General features: G+C 26.1%; 3 protein-coding genes and 1 long non-coding RNA gene across 6 annotated transcripts; all 4 read right to left on the bottom strand.

Annotated features, from left to right (window-relative positions):
• Positions 1-376: 376 nt before the first annotated feature.
• On the bottom strand, positions 377-3,162 carry LOC105255376 (venom acid phosphatase Acph-1-like). Of its 3 annotated transcripts, none has more exons than XM_025415453.1 (6): positions 2,993-3,162; positions 2,578-2,688; positions 1,913-2,181; positions 1,348-1,628; positions 1,052-1,257; positions 377-652 (listed from the first exon to the last, which is right to left on the bottom strand). In XM_025415453.1, exons 1-6 carry the CDS (start codon positions 3,098-3,100, stop codon positions 395-397), a joined length of 1,233 nt encoding a protein of 410 aa, XP_025271238.1. In that variant the 5' UTR covers positions 3,101-3,162; the 3' UTR covers positions 377-394. The 3 variants fall into 3 exon arrangements, with proteins under 3 accessions (XP_025271238.1, XP_025271239.1, XP_025271240.1); XM_025415454.1 differs by having other exon boundaries at positions 1,381-1,628; XM_025415455.1 differs by having other exon boundaries at positions 1,531-1,628.
• Positions 3,163-5,388: 2,226 nt separating this feature from the next.
• On the bottom strand, positions 5,389-8,033 carry LOC105255389 (venom acid phosphatase Acph-1-like). Its single transcript, XM_025415456.1, has 6 exons — positions 7,921-8,033; positions 7,528-7,638; positions 6,863-7,131; positions 6,295-6,578; positions 5,999-6,204; positions 5,389-5,631 (listed from the first exon to the last, which is right to left on the bottom strand). The coding sequence occupies exons 1-6, from the start codon at positions 8,026-8,028 to the stop codon at positions 5,404-5,406; spliced, it is 1,206 nt and encodes a 401-aa protein (XP_025271241.1). The 5' UTR covers positions 8,029-8,033; the 3' UTR covers positions 5,389-5,403.
• A 1,128-nt stretch (positions 8,034-9,161) lies between these two features.
• Positions 9,162-11,947, bottom strand: LOC105255377 (venom acid phosphatase Acph-1-like). The gene is made up of 6 exons (XM_011264627.3): positions 11,669-11,947; positions 11,412-11,519; positions 10,765-11,033; positions 10,153-10,433; positions 9,857-10,062; positions 9,162-9,403 (listed from the first exon to the last, which is right to left on the bottom strand). Exons 1-6 carry the CDS (start codon positions 11,801-11,803, stop codon positions 9,176-9,178), a joined length of 1,227 nt encoding a protein of 408 aa, XP_011262929.2. The 5' UTR covers positions 11,804-11,947; the 3' UTR covers positions 9,162-9,175.
• Positions 11,948-15,333: 3,386 nt separating this feature from the next.
• Positions 15,334-16,042, bottom strand: LOC105255375. The gene is made up of 3 exons (XR_889521.3): positions 15,928-16,042; positions 15,629-15,779; positions 15,334-15,527 (listed from the first exon to the last, which is right to left on the bottom strand). It is a non-coding gene; the product is annotated as an uncharacterized LOC105255375 (long non-coding RNA).
• Between the last annotated feature and the right edge of the window lie 9,791 nt (positions 16,043-25,833).

Here is a 25,833-nt window from a genome sequence, read left to right as displayed (position 1 = left end):
TCTTTATAACACATTATTTTCATTGATACAGAAAAACTAGTTTACCATAAATGAGTAAAATTATAAAAAGAATTAGGGTATTTTGTTTTAGTAGATGATAAGAAAACTCTAATCTTGATCTGCAATTTATTATAATTATAATTAGCAAAACAAATTTCTTTATTATATTCCTTTTAAATTGTTTAATGTTGCAGTGTCGATTAAAAATGATTTACTAATATTTAAATATGTAACAATAAAATAAATAAATAAAGATAATTGTTATAACTGCACGTTTACAAGACTCAATTATTCACGTTTACTGTCAGAAATGTAACAATATAATTTTTTATTAAATTTAAATAAAAATTATGGATTTAAAATATTTTATGGATGTATAACATTTTAATTAGCACTATGCGTTATTGCTATTTCGTTTTTTTTTTATTAAATCGATGTTCTTCTTTATTAAATTATATGTTTTGCTCTCCAACGTGATTGGATATTCCATGTTAGCATATTTCGGAGTTTGCCTTTTGTCGCAAACTATATCTTCGTCAGACGGAATCAAATCGTGAATTAGATATGAGAACTTGTCGAAAGGACAAAGCATTTCACAACCTGGGATCTGAAGCTCGTCAAAGATTGACGGAATACCTCGATAATATAGAAACTATATAAAAGATTCATAAAATTATAAAATAATACTTATTGTTAGTAAAACAAACGCGACATGAATAATTAAATCGATATTTTCATATATTAATGGATAATTTAATAATTGACATAATCATCTTTCTTTAATTGTTTAATATTTTTATTAAAAAACTAATTAAAAATTTTATAGAAAACAAGGATTGATAAATTAATAATTATAATAAAAATTAAATTAAAAATTATAACAAAAAAGAGAAATAATATTAATTTTAATAATGATTTACATCACAAAAGATATGATATATTCATCGATTTCCAGATATTCTATATATCTCGAGAAATCATAGATTGAATTAATATTGACGCGTAATTAATCAGAGAAATAAAGAAATTTTAAATTTGATAACATACTCACTTTCACGTAATTCTGCTTGTTTTGCTCCAATAATTCTAAAATAACCGCACTAGAGTATTCAGGTACATGAGGTTTATACAATTTAAATGCGTGTAATATCGCTGCGATGTTAGTTTCGTGACCACTATACAAATAAAGCTTTGTATTCGATGGGATTGGATTTTTTCCAGTTATCATATTGTTGAGTATGGCGCGAATCATCGGGCCTGAAGCAGAAAAGAACTCTTATAAGTATATATCGTAAAAAGTATTTACAAATAAAATTATAAAGATACAATTTTCTAGACATATCTTACCAGCTAAGAGCTTTTTTATTAAAGCAGTAAAACCGTTAATATTATATGCGAATACAGTTGTATCGAACAGTGGCTCAGGAAAGTAATCATGCACCCATTCGGGAAGGGTTAGATTCATGGACGATTCTGCTATGAAAGTATGATACAAATAGTGTAAGTCCAAAGGTTTCTCGATTTTCTTACCCGTTAATTCCGTCAACTTGCTCATTATGTCTTTAAATCGTGACATCCCTTTTTTTATTTCGGGCAAATTCAATATACGATCGTACTCATCAAGATATCTGAAACACATCTTAGATATAAATCTATTCGTCTTTCGCATAAATCTTTGAGTTTGAAAAAATATTTCTTTATCTTTATATTTATAATATTTAAAGTTGTTTTCTTAGAATATCTTTTTATTAATTGTTTATACATATATTGTATTTTATCTTTATTTATTTTTTCGGCAATACGTATATCAAAGAATTTATTAGATAAAGGTAAATAGATATTTCCAGTTAAACAATAAATTTCTGTTTACGGTTTCCTTTGATTTATGTCTGATAACATTAGTCAATCTTACTTTGGACAATTAAAACCCGTATAAAAATTGTCGTCGATGCGTGATATATATGTCATCGGAATTGGTTGCCAGTTTAAATCAGTGTTCCATCGTTGTCGGTGATCCGTAGACGAAAACAAAGCAGCCAGAACGAGCTGCAGGGACATCTTTGTTCTATCATAATCGGAACTGTGAGCTACGACAAGCTTTGGCAAATACAGACCACCCAGGAAGTCTTTATATCTAGCCCGCAAAGCTTGTCCTAAATCATATTCACGTTTTTTGCCATGCTATAGAAATTTATAAATAATTGAATAGCTTTATCAATTTTAAATCATTAAAAATGCATTACTGATTTTCGATCATATTAACATTGTACCGAAATTCAATTTTAAATCAGTATATTCGACATTAAAATAGAAATTCATTTTATAAAAAGTTTCATTTTCTGAAATTAGAATAGCATGTATTAAGTTTATAATTTCTCAGCAAAAGATTTTTAAATAAATTTTGTGCACATGTGTATGATTTTAGAAGATCGAAAATCACCTACACACAAAATGTTCGTGAATATTCAGTATTATAAATATTGATATTTTTTAACATTTCCATTAATTTATCCTTTAAGATCTATTATTCTTCAGAAAAAATATTAAAGTGAAATAAAATAAAGTTACATTATTTACATTGGTTAATTGACCGACACCTGTCGGAAAAAATGAATCATTTACGTATGGATCAGTCGGAAACGATTCATCTCCGTCATTACTGGGTGTTCGATCGCCGTGTCTAAACACCTATGTACAAAAGTAGAGTGAAAATAATTATTATTAATTATTTGCACTCGGAAAGTTAAATTATCCGGAAAATAAGAGAATTTGGTTAGATTTAAATTTTATATATTTATATCTTATATTTTACTTAATTTTAATTTAATTTAATTTAATTTTATTTTTAATTTTAATTGTAATTATATATTTAATTTTAATATAAAGCTAAATGTTACCTTTAATAAATAGTTTTTTGTAAATACTAATCTTTAGTAAATTAGTAAATGTTATCTTAAATGTTATCTTAAAAAAGTTAACAATAATATCTTACCACATTAATTAATTTTAATTCAGGATGTATACTTGCACTCACAATCGCGTTTAGACTGATGACTAAAGTTATCGACATATAATTATCGAGAATACAGAACGACACCATGTTACTGATACCTAATGTGAACAAGTAATGTCACACGATTTATTCCAATTCGTTAATTCCAATTCGAGAATGATAAATGACTTAATAGCGATACAGCGATAAAAGCTTCTTTATATAAACAAGTGTAAAAATGTGCAAACTATAATCTTATGTTTCTTTGTTTGCAATAAACTTGCGAATAATAGCATGAGTTAAATGTAAAATGAATGCAAAATAAAGATAAGAAATAAGAAGGAATAAGAAGCTTAATCGTTTTTTACTACGCTGCAAGAGATAAAAGGCCTTACTTGACTGAAGAAGCATTAATATGTGCAGAGAGATCCTACTTTTGTATGTATATATATATATATATATATATATATATATATATAATTAATATTTAATATAATAAATTATATTAAATAAATTAAATTATATATTTATATAGTAAATCATATTAAATACAATTTTCAAGGAGAAATTTGCTCGAGTCAGTCTATTTTATGACTTATTTTTATGACCTCTTTTGATAAAAGATCTTTTATTTAGAAGCGTGATAAAAAATTTTCGTTGATAATTCGAAAACAAAATTTTTATATTTGAATTATAATCTTTATATTTGAAAAAAATTTTCAAATATAAATTTTTATTTAACAAATTAATATTTTGAATAATACACACACACACACACACACACACACACACACACACACACATATGCACACACACACACACATATGCACACACACACACACACATACACACACACATATATATATATATATATATATATATATATATTTGACGATAAACATTAATCGCAAACATTTTCCGGAAGTCAACAATTAAAATAAAATATATTTTTGAATTTACTATATAACATTCATTAAATTTTATTACATATGAAATATGAGGGATCTTGTAAAAAATCTTTCTTATATTCCTATCTTTCTACATATATTCCTTCGCATAAAGAATATTTTATTCGAATGCTGCAAATTAATTGCCAACACTAAAAAGAGAAACTTAAAAATTATTTATTAATTATATAATGTGGAAACATAAAAAATATAAAGAGAATGTTACATAAATTAAATTATTAATTTATCTTTATTTTATATAAAATATATATTATGTATTCTCAAATATCTAATAAAAAATCAATACAAAAGCAACGAATCATAATTTTTTAAAGTGTATATTTTTGCATTTGGTACATAATGTATATATATATATATATATATATATATATATATATAATACACTTCAACAAAGGTAATTTAAAATAACATATCGTTATAATATCAAATCCACATTTTCAATAAATTATTCCTTCAAACAGTGTTTTTCAGTTAATTCCTAAAACATTTTGCCACATTTAGAACAAGAAAAATATTCAAGACATTTGTAATAAATGAAATAATTAATATGTAAAATTTGCGCAAGATTTGTTAATACATGTGTATGCATTTTTAAAATCATTTCCAGCATCTCTTAGAATAAAATGAAAACTATGTACAAACTGCTAATAAGAATGATATAAATATTTTGCAGAAATACAGGTATATGAATCGTTATTTGTTAATATCAGCAGCAAATATTTTATTAAATATTATATTGCTATCCTGACAAATTGCTAACTAACAAAATATGTTTTTTAAACTCATTTGAATTTCGTTTGTGAAATAATGTTATCCGACGAGGAGATGTAATCAAGAAAGAATTGTTAAAACTCTTTACTAAAAAATTAACTCAAAATCAATAAAAAAATTTTATATAAATAACCTTTCATAGATTAAATAAAAATTATATACATTTATACGCATAAATAGTGAAGCTTAGAAAATGAGTGAAAGATATAAAAGTATGATATATTAATTGCATTAATAAATTGCCTTCATTCTTTATAACACATTATTTTCATTGATACAGAAAAACTAGTTTCCGAAACTAGTTTACGAAAAGTAAGTAAGTAACAAAAAGGATTAAGGTATTTTGTTTTAGTACATGATAAGGACCAACCTTTATCTACAACTTATTAAAATCATAATTAGCAAAATTTCTTTATTATATACAAATTTCTTTATTATATTTTCTTCGAATCGATTAATTTTGCAATGTCGAAAAATGATTTAATGATATTTATATAACAGTACAATAATAAATACAGATAATTGTTTTCAAAAAAAAAATATTTGTAATTACTTCTCTGTATGAAACATAATTGCATTATTATTTTTTATTATATACAAATTATGGATTTAAAATATTTTATGGATATACAATATTTAAATTATTACTATGCGTTAATGCGATTTCATTTCTTAATTAAATTTATGTTTCTTTATTAAATTGTATGTTTTGCTCTCCAACGTGATAGGATATTCCGTGTTAGCATATTTCGGAGTCTGCCTCTTGTCGCAAACTATATCTTCGTCAGATGGAATCAAATCGTGAATTAGATACGAGAACTTGTCGAAAGGACAGAGCATTTCACAACCTGGGATCTGAAGTTCGTCAAAGATCGGCGGAATGCCTCGATAATATAGAAACTATATAAAAGATTTATAAAATAATACTTATTGTTAATAAAACAAACGTGAAATGAATAATTAAATTTATATTTTCATATATTAATGGATAATTTAATCATTGACATAGTCATCTTTCGTTAATGGTTTAATATTTTTATTAAAAAATTAATTAAAAATTTCATACAAAGCAAGGATTGACAAATTAAAAATTATAATGATAACAAAAGAGAAATATTAATTTTAATATTGATTTACATCACAAAAAATACGACATATTCATCGATTTCAAGATATTCCATGTATATATCTCGAAAAATCAGAGATTGAATTAATATTGACGCGTAATTAATCAGAGAAATAAAGAAATGTTATGTTTGATACTCACTTTCACGTAATACTGCTTGTTTTGCTCCAATAATTCTAAAATAACCGCACTAGAGTATTCAGGTACATGAGGTTTATACAATTTAAATGCGTGTAATATCGATGCGATGTTAGCTTCGTGACCACTATACAAATAAAGCTTTGTATTCGATGGGATTGGATTTTTTCCAGCTATCATATTATTGAGTATGGCGCGAATCATCGGGCCTGAAGCAGAAAAGAACTTTTATAAATATATATTGTAAAAAGTATTTACAAATAAAATTATAAAGATACAATTTTCTAGACATATCTTACCAGCTAAGAGCTTTCTTATTAAAGGAGTAAAACCGTTAATATTATATGCGAATACAGTTGTATCGAACAGTGGCCCATCAGGAAAGTAATCGTGCACCCATTCGGGAAGGGTTAGATTCATGGATGACTCGGCTGCGAAAGTATGATACAAAAAGTACACATCAATAGGCTTCTCGATATTTTTACCAGTTAATTCCGTCAACTTGCTCATTATGTCCTTAAATCGGGATATCTCTTTTTTTATTTCGGGCAAATTCAGTATACGATCGGACTCATCAAAATATCTGAAATGCATCTTAGATATAAATCTATTCGTCTTTCGCATAAATTTTTGAGTTTAAAAAAATATTTCTTTATCTTTATATTTATAATATTTAAAGTTGTTTTCTTAGAATATCTTTTTATTAATTGTTTATACATATATTGTATTTTATCTTTATTTATTTTTTCGGCAATACGTATATCAAAGAATTTATTAGATATAGGTAAATAGATATTTCCAGCTAAACAATAAATTTTTGTTTACGGTTTCCTTTGATTTATGTCTGATAACATTAGTCAATCTTACTTTGGACACTCATAACCCTCATAAAAATTGTCGTCGATATGTGATATATATGTCGTCGGAATTGGTTGCCAGTTTAAATCAGTGTTCCATCGTTGTCGGTGATCCGTAGGCGAAAACAAAGCAGCAAGAACGAGCTGCAGGGACATCTTTGTTCTATCAATATCGGAACTGTGACCCACGACAAGCTTTGGCAAATACAAATCACCCAGGAAGTCTTTATATCTAGCCCGCAAAGCTTGTCCTAAATCATATTCACGTTTTTTGCCACGCTAGATATTGTGTAAATAATTGGATTGATTAATTGATTTTAAATCATTAAAAATGCATTACTGATTTTCGATCATATTAACATTGTACCGAATTTAATTCAATTTTAAATCAGTATATTCTACATTAAAATTCATTTTATAAAAAGTTTTATTTTCTGAAATTAAAATAGCATGTGTTAGCTTTATTATAATTTCTCAGCAAAAGATTTTTAAATAAATTTTGTGCACATGTGTATGATTTTAGAAGATCGAAAATCACCTACACACAAAATGTTCGTGAATATTCAGTATTATAAATATTGATATTTTTTAACATTTCCATTAATTTATCCTTTAGGATCTATTATTCTTCATAAAAAATATTAAAGTGAAATAAAATAAAGTTACATTATTTACATTGGTTAATTGACCGACACCTGTCGGAAAAAATGAATCATTTACGTATGGATCAGTCGGAAACGATTCATCTCTATCACTCCTAGGTGTTCGATCGCCGTGTCTAAACACCTATGTACAAAAATTGAGTGAGAATAATTATTATTAATTATTTGCAGTCGGAAAGTTAAATTATCCGGAAAATAAGAGAATTTGGTTAGATTTAAATTTTATATATTTATATCTTATATTTTACTTAATTTTAATTTAATTTAATTTAATTTAAATTTTAATTTTATATTTGATTTTAATATAAAGTGCTAAATGTTACCTTTAGTAAATTGTTTTTTGTAAATAATAATCTTTAGTAAATTAGTAAATGCTATCTTAAAAAAGTTAACAATAATATCTTACCACATTAATTAATTTTAATTCAGGCTGTATACTTGCAGTCACAATCGCGTTTAGACTGATGACTAGAGTTATCGACAAATAATTGTCGAGAATACAGAACGATACCATGTTACTGATACCTAATGTGAAAATGTAATGTCATTTCATTTATAGTTAATTCCAATTCTTGAATGATAAATGTCGTAACAGCGATACAGCAATAAAAGTTTTTTTATAAACAAATGTAAAAATGTGCAAACTATAATCTTATGTTTCTTTGTTCGCAATAAACTTGCGAATAATAGCATGCGTACGTTAAATGTAGTACGTAAAATGAATGCAAAATAAAGATAAGAAATAAATAGGAGTAAGGAGCTTAAATCGTTTTTTACTACACTTTACAAGAAATAAAACGCCTTACTTGACTGAAGAAGCATTAATATGTAAGGAGCTTAAATCGTTTTTTATTACACTGCAAGAGATAAAACGCCTTACTTGACTGAAGAAGCATTAATATGTGCAGAGAGATCCTACTTTTGTATATATATAATAAATTATATTAAATTAATTAAATTATATATTCATATAGTAAATCATATTAAATATAATTTTCAAGGAATTTGCTCGAGTCAGCCTATTTTATGACTTATTTTTATGACCTCTTTTGATAAAAGATCTTTTATTTAGAAGTATGATAAAAAATTATTGTTGTTAATTCGAAAACAAAATTTTTATATTTGAATTATAATTTTTATATTTGAAAAAAAATTTCAAATATAAATTTTTATTTAACAAATTAATATTTTGAATAATACACACATACACACACATACACGCACACACACACACACAAACATATATATATATATATATATATATATATATATATATAAACTAGAAAAACTAGTTTACGAAACTAGTTTACGAAAAGTAAGTAAAATTACAAAAAGGATTAAGGTGTTTTGTTTTAGTACATGATAAGGACCAACCTTTATCTACAACTTATTAAAATCATAATTAGCAAAACAAATTTCTTTATTACATTTTCTTTGAATCGATTAATTTTTCAATGTCGAAAAATGATTTATTGATATTTATATAACAGTAAAATAAAAAATACAGATAATTGTTTTCAAAAAAAAAATATTTGTAATTACTTCTCTATATGAAACATAATTGCATTATTATTTTTTATTATATACAAATTATGGATTTAAAATATTTTATGGATATACAATATTTAAATTATTACTATGCGTTAATGCAATTTCGTTTCTTAATTAAATTTATGTTTCTTTATTAAATTATATGTTTTGCTCTCCAATGTGATAGGATATTCCGTGTTAGCGTAATCCGGAGTCTGCCTCTTGTCGCAAATCATATCTTCGTCAGACGGAATCAAATCGTGAATTAGGTACGAGAACTTGTCGAAAGGACAGAGCATTTCACAACCTGGGATCTGAAGTTCATCAAAGATCGGCGGAATGCCTCGATAATATAAAAACTATATAAAAGATTTATAAAATTATAAAATAATACTTATTGTTAATAAAACAAACGTGAAATTAATAATTAAATTTATATTTATTTTCATATATTAATGGATAATTTAATTATTGACATAGTCATCTCTCTTTGATTGTTTAATATTTTTATTAAAAAATTAATTAAAAATTTCATACAAAGCAAGGATTAACAAATTAAAAATTATAATAATAACAAAGGAGAAATAATATTAATTTTAATATTGTAATTTTAATATTAATTTTAATATTATAATTTTAATTTACATCTCAAAAGATACGACATATTCATCGATTTCAAGATATATTTCATGTATATATCTCGAAAAATCATATTTCATGTATATATCTCGAAAAATCATAGATTGAATTAATATTGACGCGTAATTAATCAGAGAAATAAAAAAATTTTATATTTGATGTAATATACTCACTTTCACGTAATACTGCTTGTTTTGCTCCAATAATTCTAAAATAACCGCACTAGAGAATTCAGGTACATGAGGTTTATACAATTTAAATGCGTGTAATATCGCTGCGATGTTAGTTTCGTGACCACTATACAAATAAAGCTTTGTATTCGATGGGATTGGATTTTTTTCAGTTATCATATTGTTGAGTATGGCGCGAATCATCGGGCCTGAAGCAGAAAAGAATTCTTATAAATATATATCGTAAAGAGTATGTATACATAAAATTATAAAGATAAAATTTTCTGACTATATCTTACCAGCGTAGAGCTTTCTTATTAAAGAAGAATAACTGGCAATATTATATGCGAATACAGTCGTATCGAACAGTGGTTCAGGAAAGTAATCGTGCACCCATTCGGGAAGGGTTAGATTCATGGACGACTCCGCTACAAAAGTCTGATACAAATATTGTAAATCTAAAGGTTTCTCAATATTTTTACCGGTTAATTCCGTCAACTTTCTCATTATGTCTTTAAATCGTGATATCTCTTTTTTTATTTCGGGCAAATTCAATATACGATTGTACTCATCAAGATATCTGAAACGCATCTTATGTTAGATATAAATCTATTCGTCTTTCGCATAAATCTTCGAGTTTGAAAAAATATTTCTTCATCTTTATATTTATAATATTTAAAGTTGTTTTCTTTGAATATTTTTTAAATTAATTTTCTATATATTGTATTTTATTTTTATGTATTTATTTATTCGAAAAAAAAAAAAAAAAAAAAAAATATATATATATATATATATATATATATATATATATATCAAAGGATCTAATAGATATAGATAAATAGATATATCCATTTAAACAATAAATTTCTGTTTTCCTTTGATTTATGTCTGATAACATTAGTTAAACTTACTTTGGACATTCATCACTCAAGTAAAAATTGTCGTCGATACGTGATACATATGTCACCGGAATTGGTTGCCAATTTAAATCAGCGTTCCATTGTTGTCGACGATCCGTAGGCGGAAATAAAGCAGCAAGAACGAGTTGCACGGACATCTTTGTTCTATCAAAATCGGAACTATGACCCACGACGAGCTTTGGTAGATACTGGTCGCCCAGGAAGTTTTTATATCTGCTGCGCAAAGCTCGTCCTAATTCGTATTCACGTTTTTTGCCACGCTATAGATATTGTGTAAATAATTGGATTGATTAATTGATTTTAAATCATTAAAAATAGATTAATTGATTTATATTAACATTAAAGCAAATTTAATTTAAAATCAATATTTTACATTAAAATAGATAGAAATTTATTTGATAAAAAGATTCATTTTTCGGAAACAGTAAAGCATGTGTCAGCTGCATAATTTCTCGGTAAAAATATTTCAAACAAATTTTGTGCATGTGTTTATAATTTGAGAAGATCGAAAATCATACACACACAAAATTTTTGTGAATATTCAATTTTACAAATATGGGTTTATAACATTTTCATTAATTCATTCTTTTTATTTTACCACTTTCTTTCAGAAAAAATATCAAAATGAAATTACATACGTTAGTCAATTCGCCAAGACCTATCGGAAAAAATGAATCATTTACGTATGAATCAGTTGGAAACGATTCATATCCCTTATTTGGTGTTCGATCGCCATGTCTAAAAACCTATGTACAAAAATTGAGTGAAAATAATTATTTTTAATCATTTGCAGTCCCAAATTTAAATAATAAAGGAAAAAAAAAGAATTTGGTTTAAATTTTATATAAAATGCCGAATATTATTTTATCTTAAATTTAAAAAATTAACATCTTACCACATTAACTAATTTTAGTTCAGGCTGTGTACTTGCGGTCAGAATTGCGTTTAGGCTGATGAATAGAATTGTTGACAAATAATTGTTGAGAATGCAAAACGATGCCATGTAGTTGATACCTAATTTGGATGTCATTCGACTTATAGTTAATTCCAATTCAAGAGTGATAAATGTCGTGGTAGTGATACAATTGATGATAAAAGCTCTTTTATGTAAACAACTACGAAGATATGCAAACTATAAACTGTAAACTGTTCCTTTGTTCGTAATAAATTTGCAAATGATAGTACGCTTACGTAAACCGTAAAACGAATGCAAAGTAAAGATAAGAAATAAGTAGGAATAAGGAATAGTAAGTGGGAATAAGTAAGTAGGGATAAGTAGGAATAAATTTTAAAATATTAGATAAAACATATAAACATTTTATATAATATATAAAAATTTTAGATTTAGAAAAATTTGGTGAACTCGAGGAATATTATAAACAACTTATAGGATCAGAGTTACTTGTATTAACTTTGAAATACTTTTTTTACTTCAAAAATATTTCATTAAAATATATTATTTTATTTAGAAAATATTTTCACTAGCTTTATTCTTAAGAATCCTTATGTAACTTTAAAATATACAATTACGTATATTTATTATTTATTATTTAATATATTCAAGTTTTAATATATATTATTCAATGCGTGTAACTATTGATAATAGTTCGAATAAAATGTATTTGTTATATAAAAGGAAACACATTTATCATTTCTTGCAATTATAATTTAATAATGGAAATCATAAATAATCATTAATAATTGAAAGCCGTATCACGCCAGTTAAACATTACTAGCAACAAGATTAATAGCAATTTATTTTTAACATTTATAATAAATAAAAATGTGACTTTCTATTTGTTGCTATTTTTAATCGTTCAGGTTTGCACAGCTTTATTAAACTTTTTATATAGATAAACACACAATATAAAACTGACATTCCTCTTAACAATATTTATATCTATAAGAGAAATATCAGTTTTATATGGTGTATTTATCTATATAAAAAAATTTAATAACATATATTAAGAATATCTACATGTAGTTTAGTAACATAATATCAAAACTCTGAATAAATGCAGCAGCTTTCTGTGTTTAACACATTAGTTGTAAATGGTGTCGCAGTATTCTGTAAGCTGGATAAGACTGCATGTATATATTCATTCACTAGAATGCATGTATATATTCATAAAATAGAAATACATACCAGATAAATTGCGAAATTAACGCAGCTTAGCAACAGCTGTGAGACATGCAAGACAAATGTCAGCACTACTGATACTCTCATAACACAATAGAATGCATGTTTTAATATCAAACGGTGCAATCAGTGCTGGAGCATATATATGTGCATATATATCTGCTCAGTTTGCATATTCTTTAATAAAATTTTTTATACAATCATATGTAACAAATGCAATTATTGTTAAGTACAAAATATAATAAAATTTATGATAATATTATACCAATGGATCTTCTATCCTTTAAAAGTAATAATAAACAGATTTCAAAGCTAATAATATTGAATGATTACGAATATAATTATTATACAAATATATTTATTACAATAATATTTCTTATAAAACAAACACATTACTATACATTACTATACATTGCAATTAATAATCAGAAATTTATATTATGATTTATGCCTTTGTGTTAACGGAGTAAGATATGGCATAAAATATAAGTCTCCTTTTCAACAAAATTTGAACAAGAATCTGAAGTGAGATCTAAATTAAAATTAAGAAGCTAACGATTTCGACACTCATCGTAAGTTGAAAAGATTGTATATTATATGAATTCACAATAAATATATTTCAACACAAATTTGCGTATCACTATCCGCTTTTATACCTGAATTCGACACTTTGTTTAAATCTGAATTCTTTATATGGATTTGAAACAATTGTTTCTACACTTGCACACGATTCTGCTTTTGAAACAATTATAATTTTTGTAAGAAGCAAAACCATTATATAGGAAGATATAGGAAGATGTAAAATCCTAGTGGACAAAATACATAATATTCTAACGATTATCTTAAAATATATTTTACGTTATTAGTATTACAAAAAAATGCATGCAATAATTAAACGATAACTGAATAAAATTTATATACATTTTTATACACTTTATTTATTAGTAATTTCAAAGAATCTATTCCCCTGTTTTTTTTCTAATCTTTTTCTGTTTCAGGTAATGTTATATATTAAAAATGACATATAATTGTATATTAAAACATATTATATGCTTGAAAATAAATTTATTCATATATACCGTACATTGGAAAGATTGTTCAAAAATGTAACAAGAATTGCAACATATTCTACAATATGGCGACATTTCGCACATAGTCTTCTTAATCTTGGTTTTTGGTTACGATTACAAATGCAAGACGTCATATTATAATGGAATAAATGCATCATAATCCGTTGTAGTTTCTCAGACTGTTTTGAACTCTTGTTGTCCTCTTATTTGGCTTTGTTGGAGATCTGCGAGAATTATGACTAAATCGCCCACATATATTATCGAAAGGAACTTTTTGTGCATTCAAGAAACATGGTTTCAACAAATAGTATGAATTCTTATAAAAGTGAATGGCATGTGTAAGTTGCAACCTTTGCATCGTCGTATCGCAAAATGGCAATGAGATGAAACATGCGGAGAACACATTAATATAGTAGCAAAATGAATAAAACTATATTATTAATAAATATAGAGAAAAGGCTTAAGGAGCGTGAATGACAATTTCATTAATTTAACATTAGTCTGTAAATAAAATTTAATTATTCAAAAAAATTATACCAAAAAATATATATAAGTAATAAAAATATATATAAGTATATTATTAATATAATTATTAATATATAAGTATATTATTAATATAAAAATATATATAAGTATATTATTAATATACGAAATAAGAACGGTATTGATCTTCCGAGTATTCTCTGATAAAACGTTAAACATTGAAAATCTTTACAGGAATAACGACTATAGTATTTAATACGTTACTTCTTGACAAATTACATATTATCATTTATTTTTACGGATTGAATATCTTGTTGCTAATATGAGAATGTATCTAGAAAAGCTGGACATGAGTTAGGTGAATTGCAAAATTAGACTTAGCAACATCTGTGAAACACATGAGACAAATTCAGAAACTTGTCGACTATAGAAGCTGACACTTTTATTATCATACGATGCAAGTGACGCTTGAATTTGGTAAAATATACTTTGGTATGAGAGGTTTATTGTACCATGATGTTCTTCGAAAATAATTAGTGTAATAATTATGATGTGTAGGGAGCACAAGAAAATTTAAAACAATACATTGCATTGATAAAACCCTTTATTTTTTTTTTGTGTTTTTACAATGAATTGCAATTCAAAATGTAAAGTAATATTGATAACCCACCACCGAGTAAAGCTATAAGATTAGATATTATTTTATTATAGTAGAAGCAAGCATTTGATTGTAAATTTTCAATTAACAGTTAGTAATTTTTGTAATTTTGAAATTTTTTAAATATTTGTAAGCTTGCATTAATTGTAAATTAAATGCAAAGATAAACTGAAAGATATTTTCAACAAATTCCAATATATAATGCAAGATAAAGTCAAATTTGAAACTCAATTAAAATATAACAAGAATCCGCATCTAGATTATATTGCAGAAGGATTTTCATTTTCCAAAGTAATTTGCCACAGGTCGATTATATATTCCCGATTGTTGTTATCCTTTGATTGATGTTATCATTGAATCATTCTAATCTAAAAGTTGTCTTCTTTTGACGGAAAATCGTCATCTAAAAGAATAAATCATGATTATCCGTCATCCGCATCTTTTATATTGTTAAGGTTTTTGGATGTAATTCATCCAACATATCATTTGCCAGTGAAACCGGACCTAATAATGTCCTAACTTCCGCACTTCTTTTATTTATAATTCCGCCTGATTTGCTTGGTAGCAAAAAGTTTTTATTACTTGTGCTATTTTCTGTTGGCTGTTGTAGACTGTATTTAGGTAACAGAAGCACCATTATGCAGGAAAATATAATCTATAATTTCAAGAGAAGCGCATTAATTTTTTAACGTTATTCGCATTATAAAAAGTGTGTAACAGTTAAATAATGTCTGAATAAAACTTAAGATATATTTCATATTAGCCATCTTAAGAAATTTTTGCTTTGTGGTTTTTACGATCACCTTTTATTTTTGAAAATTCAAGTGTAGTTGTAGATTAATATATCGAACGCACTTTTTCTCTCTCTCGTTTTGGAAATAGTAGAACACTAAAGAACGAATGTTAATGCCATTGCTACTATGCGAAACAACTATATATACGATGTATAGTTTATGACTATAGTTTATCACTAATAATCATATATCAATTGTTATTATTACGTTATACAAGTAAAGTAAAATTATTTTATGGTCAAATATTGCTAGAAAATTATCTATGAGTCATAATTGCTAGAAAATTATCTATGAGTCATAAAAATGACGAACAATTTTTATGGCCTCATATATTTGTAAAAAGAAATAATTTATATTGCAAATATTATAATATTGCTTTTCAAATAAAATTATGAAATAAATATTATTATAATATTCTGATTATAATTTTGATTATATATGTAATACATAATTAATCAAAATCAAAATATGTGATCCTTTTTCAATAAATGTATAAAATATATATAATCGAGCTATTTCTTTTTATCAACAATAATTTCTATGTTATGATTAAGAAAAATTAAAAGATATCTTATTCCAAAAAAGGCATGTTAAGTCGATTCTCGAATGTATCGATTTATCTCGAAATTCTCGACATGTATTGTTGCCTCCTTTTTGTCACTCTGATTGGTTTTTATGGTGTTGCATGTTTCGTGTTATTTGAGTATTATTTGTCATTTGACATCGCGAAGATTATATTGACCCTAAAATACAAAGAATTGATAAATTAATAAGAGAAAATAATTTTGAAAGGGTTAATTGTGTTCATAAAAGTATATATGTCATTAAATATATATAATATAACAGAATAAATGGCGCGCTCGCTTTGTTTTGTTCTAGTATAATATAAAAAGACAAAACAATATTATAGTATCAAATCTATACATTAAATCTATATATTAAATGTAAAGAATCATAGATAATAGAATAATTATAATAAGTAAGAAGAGAGCATTCACACATTTTTCAGCTCAATGCATAATTGCTAGAAAACTAAGAGTGTCATTCTTCATAGATCTACAGTTCCTAATAAACATTAAAAGCAGCCCCGCATTTTTTAATGTAAGGAATGTGGAAATATATAATAAAAAACTTTAAAAATTTATTTATGAATATATATATATATATATATATATATATATATATATATATATACAGGATGATCCATTTTAACTTAGGCAGCCAAATAACTCGAAAACCAAGTCCGAGAGAGAAAAATGTTTCAGACAAAAGTTGTATGGTTTCAACGGGGACATAAGATGGTACCATTGGTTTGACCTTGAAGAGTTATTTGAAGGTTACATGAAGGTCACCTTCAATTTCTTAAATGGAACCTACATTTTCTCTTTACATATTCCTGTAGCTTATCTCGAGAGCTTTCCAAAACACTATAATTAAGTACCTTTTCGTTAAGTACTTTTTGAGTTATAAGGCTTGAAATCATTTCTTAATTTTACATAAATCATAAAATATCTAGTAAAATATTCATTTTTCGATTATCTTACCTTAATACTTTTATGTACAAAATAATGAGAGGAATCAATTGGTGTAAAGAAAACATACAGTTGTTTTTAAGAAATAATATGTAATTGTTAATTGCAAATTACATATTTTTTCTTAGAAACAACTATGTGTTTTCTTTACACCAATTGATTCCTCTCATTATTTTGTACATAAAAGTAGTAATATAAGATAATCGAAAAATGAATATTTTACAAGATATTTTATGATTTATGTAAAATTAAGAAATGATTTCAAGCCTTATAACTCAAAAAGTACTTAACAAAAAGGTACTTAATTATAGTGTTTTGGAAAGCTCTCGAGATAAGCTACAAGAATATGTAAAGAGAAAATGTAGGTTCCATTTAAGAAATTGAAGGTGACCTTCATGTGACCTTCAAATAACTCTTCAAGGTCAAACCAATGGTACCATCTTATGTCCCCCTTGAAACCATACAACTTTTGTCTGAAACATTTTTCTCTCTCGGACTTGGTTTTCGAGTTATTTGGCTGCCTAAGTTAAAATGGGTCACCCTGTATATATATATATATATATATATATATATATATATATATATATAAAATGTAATATTATTTTCCGTAATAAGTCATTTATAAACACACATGATGATTTATATATTTCAACAATTTAAATAAGATCCGATACATTATTCCCATTCCACTAACATGGGACAATAATTACGTATATAATTATTCTTATACTAACAATTTCCTCTACATTTGTTATTAACAGTAGTTGCGTATATAAGTATTCCATCGTTATCGAACTACTTATATGTTATTTTTCTCCCATTATTCTACTTTAAATAGACTGTAAGATATCTAAATTGTTGGATATCTAAATTACTAAAAAGTCTGAGTCATAATGTTTAAAGAACGCAATTTTATGTATTTTTATTCCTTTCTTATATTTAAAAGTTTAAGAAAATTATAATACGTTATATTTATATTAACTGTAAAAAAATAATATTTTTGTTATCTTGTTATAATTTTATTGACGCATTTAATTATACGATTTCCTGCTTTACTTTTTTAATTTAAATTTTTAAGTTCTTCATGAACGACATTTCTAAAAAGGAACGAAAATAATATTATTAGATGTCATTATGTTTGTTATGATATATATATATATATATATATATATATATATATGCATATATATATATACAGGGTGTTAAAAAAGTATCGCATACGCTTAGTGCCATCCGATAGAGAAGGAGAATTTAAGAAAAAATGTCTAATAGTATTTTTCGATCCCATAAATAATTTCGCCGCAATTAATTATTGTAATCAATTAATCAGCGCGGAGCTACAAGAGGAAGCCAGGGGCGAAGCGCGCGAAGTCTGGCGCGACGACTAGCGCGGTAGCCGTCGTGCCGCAGACTTTGCGCGCTTCGCCCCTGGCTTTCTCTTGTAGCTCCGTGCTGATTAACTGACTTACAATAATCAATGTGGCGAAATTATTCATGGGATCGAAAAATAGTATTAGACATTTTTTCTTAAATTCTCATTCTCTATCGGATGGCATTGAGCGTATGCGATACTTTTTTAGCACCCTGTATATATATATATGTACGAGTATATGTTACTCATATATGTATATAAATTGTTATATATTATACGAATATACGTATAATTTTCATATTTCGCTTCATTCGTAATCATCATATTAAATTTTTAATTATTTTTACTTTATTTATTTCATTAATTTTAATCATTTTTACAAATTTATTTATAAATTGTAATTGTATCTATCTAGTAGTAGACATCTATCTATAGTTGACATAAAAAATCGTTTGCCTATATAGTTGTCGATGCAAAAGGTTGTAAATCAAAAAATATTTATTACTTTTTAACTCTTGCGTTTACAATTTGACTTAAAATATTGAATGATAAGCAAATAGAATCAATGTTATAACAATGAAAATGTATAGTTAGCTTGTTCAGTAAGGACTGTTATTCGCGAAAATTTGTTGCATACAAAATTATCTAGAATTTTATATAAAATTTATATATAACATTTAAAAAATGAAATTTTTTGTCTTATTAAAAAAAAATCAAATATTACTATCCAAATTTGTGTGCAATATGTTACAATTTTTCATAAAATTTTCCATTTATATTACATATAAATACATATACAGAATTTCAACGCAAAATTTCAACATTTTAAAAAGCTATATCTCCACAAGTTATTATCCCATATCAGTAAGCAGCAAATTAAGAACGATGATAAAAATGTATCCTTGATACGTGTAGTTATTATCCAAATTTTGAAAATTAGTGGTATTAGGAATTAATGATTACTTGTAAAAGTAATAATTTTGTATACTAATCTTTGTAAAAACTTCTTGACATCTTTTCTGTCTCTTTCTTTCTCTGACATATGATATAGATCTTTATATGTCCTGCCGTATATGTAAAAATTTTGTATATTTAATCTGAAATGTTGGACTCTGTAGCTGACACATTAATTATCTTAATATAAAATTATTATGATAAATGCATATTATTCATTTTTATTGCAACTCTGAGCATGGTGACTATTCAGGAACAACAGCGACGCCAAAGCTGCAATTATTAATAAAGTCTGATAAATTGGAATAATGAAAATATACCTGAGAAATGCAATATATAACATTATATATAATATAATTTATATATAACATTTGAAAAATGGAATTTTTTGTCTCATTTAAAAAAATCAAATATTACTATCCAAATTTGTGTGCAATATGTTACAATTTTTCATAAAATTTTTCATTTATATTATATATAAATACGTATACAGAATTTCAACGCATTTCAACATTTTGAAAAGCTATATCTTCACAAGTTATTATCCCATATCAGTAAGCAGCAAATTATGGACGATAATAAAAATTATCCTTGACACGTGTAGTCAACTTCCAAAACACTGTTCTCGGTCGAGACTGTCATCGCAATCATAATGAAAATTACTACCTAGAGAAAAGAAATATAAGAAATTCTTAATTTTAATTAAATAGCAAAGAAGAAAATAATATCAAAAATATGTTCGTTAAGTATGAATAAATTTTATTCCTAATAATGAAAATATATAATTATTATATAAAAGTTTGAAAGGGCAGATAAGTAATCCGTAATTTCGAAGGTATTATTAATGAAAGATTTCATACTGCCGCCATTATTTTGTCCTTTATAAAGCTTCCGAAGTTGAGAAAATCGACTGATGAATCTGTTATGTACGTCCAGACCCTTGAATGGATGGACATAATAGAACGAAGAACATAAACTATTTACCCCGTGACACACTTTATAAGGGCGTGTCTATGGATCGAATCGAGCGAATTATAAAGGGCCTGACACAAATCAATGACCAAAATGGTCTCTATAACTCCGCTTTTCTTTTAGGCCAATCCGCTTAGCGGTCCCTTTTCGGATAAAGGAACCTAATCTTTCTTACGCGGGTTGGAATCTAGCACGATCTCGGAATTCAGGGAAGAGAACGGGTTAAATAATTAAATTATATATTAAATGAGAAATGCAATATATTATTTTTAAAAATATAGAAAGAATAAAAAAATATATAATAGCGCTTATGTGTGAGTATGTGTGTGTTATATTCCCGGGTATTACATTAGTTCGGAGGTTATCATTTAAAATGTACAGGGAGAAATTTACGTTAAGAATTAGGTTCTGATTGATTATTATAATATACGATAATATACGATATAATCAATAAGTTACGAAGAATAAGATAAAAATCAATTATGAAAGTGTAATAAGAGTATGGATAAAGCTTATTAAAAGAAGTATAAAATTTCGTCGCTTACACATATGTGTCATAATTAAAATTAATTTTTTTATATTCGTTGAAATACAGGTCTAAGTTAAAATACAATGATAAAATTAAGATAAGAGATTCGTCAAGTCTGAGTCCAAAATTTATTCATCTATGGCAACGGTTTCTCCAAAAAATAATGATAATATAAAGGAAAATTACTTTATGTAAGTAAATAAAAATTAATTTATGATCAAATATTGCCAGAAAATTGTTCATGAATCATAAAAATAAGCAATTTTTTATGATCTTATATATTTATAAAAAGAAATAAATTTATAATTTATATAGCAGATATTTTTTTTATAATATTGCTTTCCAAAAAAATTTATTATGAAGTAAACAGTTTTCATTATTAGAATAATGAGAAAAAAATTCATATTTATATTATTTAGAAATCTTAAATGATATCATAATATTATGATTTTAAATTAAACGACACTTAAATGACACTATAAATTATATAGTACAATTATATATAATAATATTATAACTTTAATTTTGATTATACATGTAATATATAATAATAATCAAATCAAATTAATAATCAAAATACGTGATCTTCTTTTAATAAATAGATAAAATATATACGATAAAGTAGTCTTTTTTTATCAACAATAATTTCTATGTTAAGATCAGAAAAAAATAAAAGATATATAATATAAGAAGACAAAACAATATTATAATATCAAATCTATACATTAAATCTATATATTAAATGTATATAATTTTACATCTTAGATAATATAATAATCATAATATTCAAGTAATATATAATAATCAAATTTATTACATTGTTGCGTTTATAAAACATATAGATGCAAATATTGAACTATGCGATGTGTATGCATCTTGATTTATAAAATTAACAAGTATAAAATGAGTGGAACTTTTGATTGTAACTCTTAAAATATAGCCGTGTCTGTGAAACTGGCATGACAATTTACGAATTTAAAAAAAAAATATATAAAAAAACGCACAGTTATTTTTAAGAAAAAATATATAATTGTCACTACAAGAATATGTAATAAGAAATAATGGTTTTCATTGAAAAAATTCAAGGTAATCTTTATGTAATCTTGGCAACGCCACCTGTGGTCATACTGATAAGATTAATAAATAGATATTTTAGGGCCCTACAAATTTTGTATTTAACATTTTTCTCTAAAATGAAATCTTTCCAAATTATTCAGGGGATTCCATACTTTTTGTACACCCTGTATAATTATTCTTATATATTTCTTATATACTTGTTATTAACAGTAGTTATTATACACATAGAAGTATATGTACGAACAGTAATACATATACGAATTATTATATAAGTATTGCATCGTTATCGAACTACTTATGCATTATTATACTCATTTTACTTTAAGTAAAATGTAAGATATCTAAATTGTTCGATATATAAATTATTGAAAAGTCTGAGTCATGAATGTTTAAAGAACGCAACGTTATGTGTTTCTTTCTTATATTTAAAAAATTAATAAAATTATAATACGCACATAATAAATTCAACATATTTTGTTTTTAACATAAATATTATAAACAAATTAAACAGTTAAATTATATAGTTATATTGCGGAATCTATGACATTTATTATTTTTTAAATGTTTCGAAATGAAAAATTAAATTTCAAAGCTATAGTTATATTAACTTATAGTTACTGTTATATTAACTGTAAAAAAATCATATATTTATCTTTGTAAATACTGTGAATCTTGACATCTTTTCTCTTTTTCTGTCATATGATATAGATTTTTATGTCGTAGATATAAAACTTACTGAAATACGCAGCTGTTATACTTATGGCTTCTCCAGACACATGTAATGTTTTAATAATAAATCCAATTATTTAGGAATAATGCAAAAAATCGCTTAAAAAATTATTTATATATATATATATATACTATAGGTATATTAAATAATATAAATGTTCGGCAACATAGAGCCAAAATTTAAGGGTGATTTTTCATGATAAAATAAAACGAAAATTAAGAATAAAAAAATAGAGATTTCCTTTTTTAATTATAAATGTTTAAAAATTTGCATGAAAGACGCCTCAAGCACAGCAATTCGCTGGTCGCTATCAAAAATGTACCGTGATATATAAGTACAAAAGCTTATCTCGTAGCTGATATAAAAATTTACGATATTTGTAGGCTTTGGCAACCACGACGAGCTTTGGCAGATACAAATCACCCAGGAAATCTTTATATCTGCTCCGCAAAGCTTGTCTCAATTTGTATTCACGTTTATCTCCATGCTATAAAATTGCAATAAATAATCGAGTGGTTTAATAGATTTTAAATCATTAAAAATGGATCGATTTTTAATCATATTAACATTAAAGCGAATTTCATTTTAAATCAATATACTCTACATTAAGATAGAAATTCATTTTATAAAAAGTTTAAATTTCATGTGCATGTATACAATAATAATGTATGTATGTGCGCAATAATGTCATGTGTGCAATCGTACTTTCGTATCTTCATTTTTTTCGTGTGTATGTGTACAATAATACATGTAGGTAATTGGGAGTGTTACAAAAGAAGCTATCGGCAAAATATTATGCGCAAACGAAGCAATTGGCAGTCGGGAATGTAGATAAACGGGACTCCTCCGAAATCTATCTTGAATCTCTCTGCAATTTATTAAAATCAAAATTAGCAAAACAAATTTCTTTATTACATTCTTTTTGGATTAAGGATGTTTTGTATCTATTTTCAAAATATTGAGAATTTAATGAAAATTGTACAGAATGTCCTTACATATGTTTAGAATCTTCAGTACAATTTTTAAATCGATTCACTAAAGCGTTCACAGGATATAAGGATATTAATTTGCACCGAATTAAATGTGTTCTTATGGGAAACGTATAACCACGTCGATTCAAATGACAAGAATACATGGAAATAATATTCAGAATTTGTTTAAAATTTGCAAAAGTTTACAGAGGAAATATTTGGTCAAATAATATTATACAAGTACTAACTAGTTAAAAAGATATTAAATATGATTGAATAAAGTTAGCCATGTAGGCGAAATTCTCTGCCAAAAGTTAATCATTTCGATTAACAAAATTTGGAATATTTCAGTAAAAATGCAATAAATATTAAAAAATATATCTCTGTACTGTAGCTAAGATCAAATTATAATATTCCACGCAATTTTTCATACTCAAAATACACCAAAAGTGGATATATTTGTCAATATTGATTTTCAACTACTTTTTGCTGGGATTGTACATACAAAGATCCTTAAGCGCATAAGTCGCAAAATTAGTAGCAAATAATTATAAAAAATTTTTTTATTTATTAAGACACGTGAAAAGTATACAACATGATTTATGAAGAGTTTTCTTATCTTTCACAATTTATCAAGAGAACAAGAATATTTTTATTATTATGTATATCATGTGTGATTATTATTAATGTAACATTTTTAAATTACAGATTATTATTATTAATTTAACACATCCAAATTACATAAGAATTTTATAAGATTATTAATACTTTAAATAAACGAGGCAACGGGACCAAGTTGCTTTCGTCGTTTAACGACAATCCATGTCGCGGAAATAACTCGTGCTCCCACGATCTTCGTTCGCGCTCGTGGATCCTCTTTTTGTCGACTCATGATCATTTGCTCTTTCGCGCGGATTTCACGGTAGTGTACGACGTGCGAAATGTTCGCGTAATCTGATTTATTGTCACGGCCGCGCGTTTTAGAGGGAGGGCAGTTTATGGAAATGGGTCTTCTTGCGCGCGAATGTACATTTTATATATATATATATATATATATATATATATATATATAAAGAGAGAGAGAGAAAGAAGGGAAAGCTTCAAGTCGCAACATTATCTACGTTCGCAACGAAGAGATGTAATTCTCGCTCTTCTTAATTCCATCGGAGCTCTTTTACAGCCCTTTCACTTTATCGTCATCCATCCCTTATTATTCTACATAATAAAACATTAATAAAAATGATAACATGCCGCAAGTAATGGTATTTAAGCGAGTCGTCGGGATCGATTAGACTTGAACATTTTTTAACGTACCGCTTCGCGAAATGAGATGGAAGCGGGGCATATGTGGATATCCTCATAAATGTGCGTATACATCGCGCGTTACTCCCTTTCGCGAAATTAACGAGCTCCCGGACGGAACTCTTTAACGGAGCGCTTTAAAACTCGACGAGCGCCGACCATAGATTCGATTCCGTGCGGCTTCTGGAATGCGAACATTATCGTTTGCCTCGAAATGAATTTCGCAAGGGAGGGAACGGCGCGCGCCCTACCGCGTGATTCGACGTGCATGCCAATTAACGGAGGCGACTATAACGGGCAAATTCGCCGACGGACAGACGGCGGATATTTACGGCCGATCGAATCGCGGGGAGAGTCCCGGGTATTATAGAATTCTGTCTAAATAAACCTACCGATATTACGTGACCGCGCCTCGTTAAAATTCACGACTTTCCATTCAACGTCGATACACAGACGACGAGCTTACGATTTCGAAG

This window comes from Camponotus floridanus, unplaced genomic scaffold, assembly GCF_003227725.1.
Source record: "Camponotus floridanus strain SB8 unplaced genomic scaffold, Cflo_v7.5 scaffold120, whole genome shotgun sequence".
Classification (NCBI taxonomy): domain Eukaryota; kingdom Metazoa; phylum Arthropoda; class Insecta; order Hymenoptera; family Formicidae; genus Camponotus; species Camponotus floridanus.
This window is presented reverse-complemented; position numbering and strand designations above follow the sequence as displayed.

Excerpts from the sequence above, each read along its gene's own strand:
- LOC105255377 (XM_011264627.3), bottom strand. The coding sequence starts at position 11,803 with ATGACATCCAAATTAGGTATCAACTACATGGCATCGTTTTGCATTCTC. Across the intron at positions 10,063-10,152 it reads AATAAGAAAGCTCTACGCTG|GCCCGATGATTCGCGCCATA; the intron begins GTAAGATATAGT and ends TTTCTGCTTCAG. Across the intron at positions 9,404-9,856 it reads ACAAGCAGTATTACGTGAAA|TTTTTATATTATCGAGGCAT; the intron begins GTGAGTATATTA and ends TCTTTTATATAG.
- LOC105255389 (XM_025415456.1), bottom strand. The coding sequence starts at position 8,028 with ATGGTATCGTTCTGTATTCTCGACAATTATTTGTCGATAACTCTAGTC. Across the intron at positions 7,132-7,527 it reads GTGTCGGTCAATTAACCAAT|CGTGGCAAAAAACGTGAATA; the intron begins GTAAATAATGTA and ends CACAATATCTAG. Across the intron at positions 6,205-6,294 it reads AATAAGAAAGCTCTTAGCTG|GCCCGATGATTCGCGCCATA; the intron begins GTAAGATATGTC and ends TTTCTGCTTCAG.
- LOC105255376 (XM_025415453.1), bottom strand. The coding sequence starts at position 3,100 with ATGGTGTCGTTCTGTATTCTCGATAATTATATGTCGATAACTTTAGTC. Across the intron at positions 2,182-2,577 it reads GTGTCGGTCAATTAACCAAT|CATGGCAAAAAACGTGAATA; the intron begins GTAAATAATGTA and ends AAATTTCTATAG. Across the intron at positions 1,258-1,347 it reads AATAAAAAAGCTCTTAGCTG|GCCCGATGATTCGCGCCATA; the intron begins GTAAGATATGTC and ends TTTCTGCTTCAG.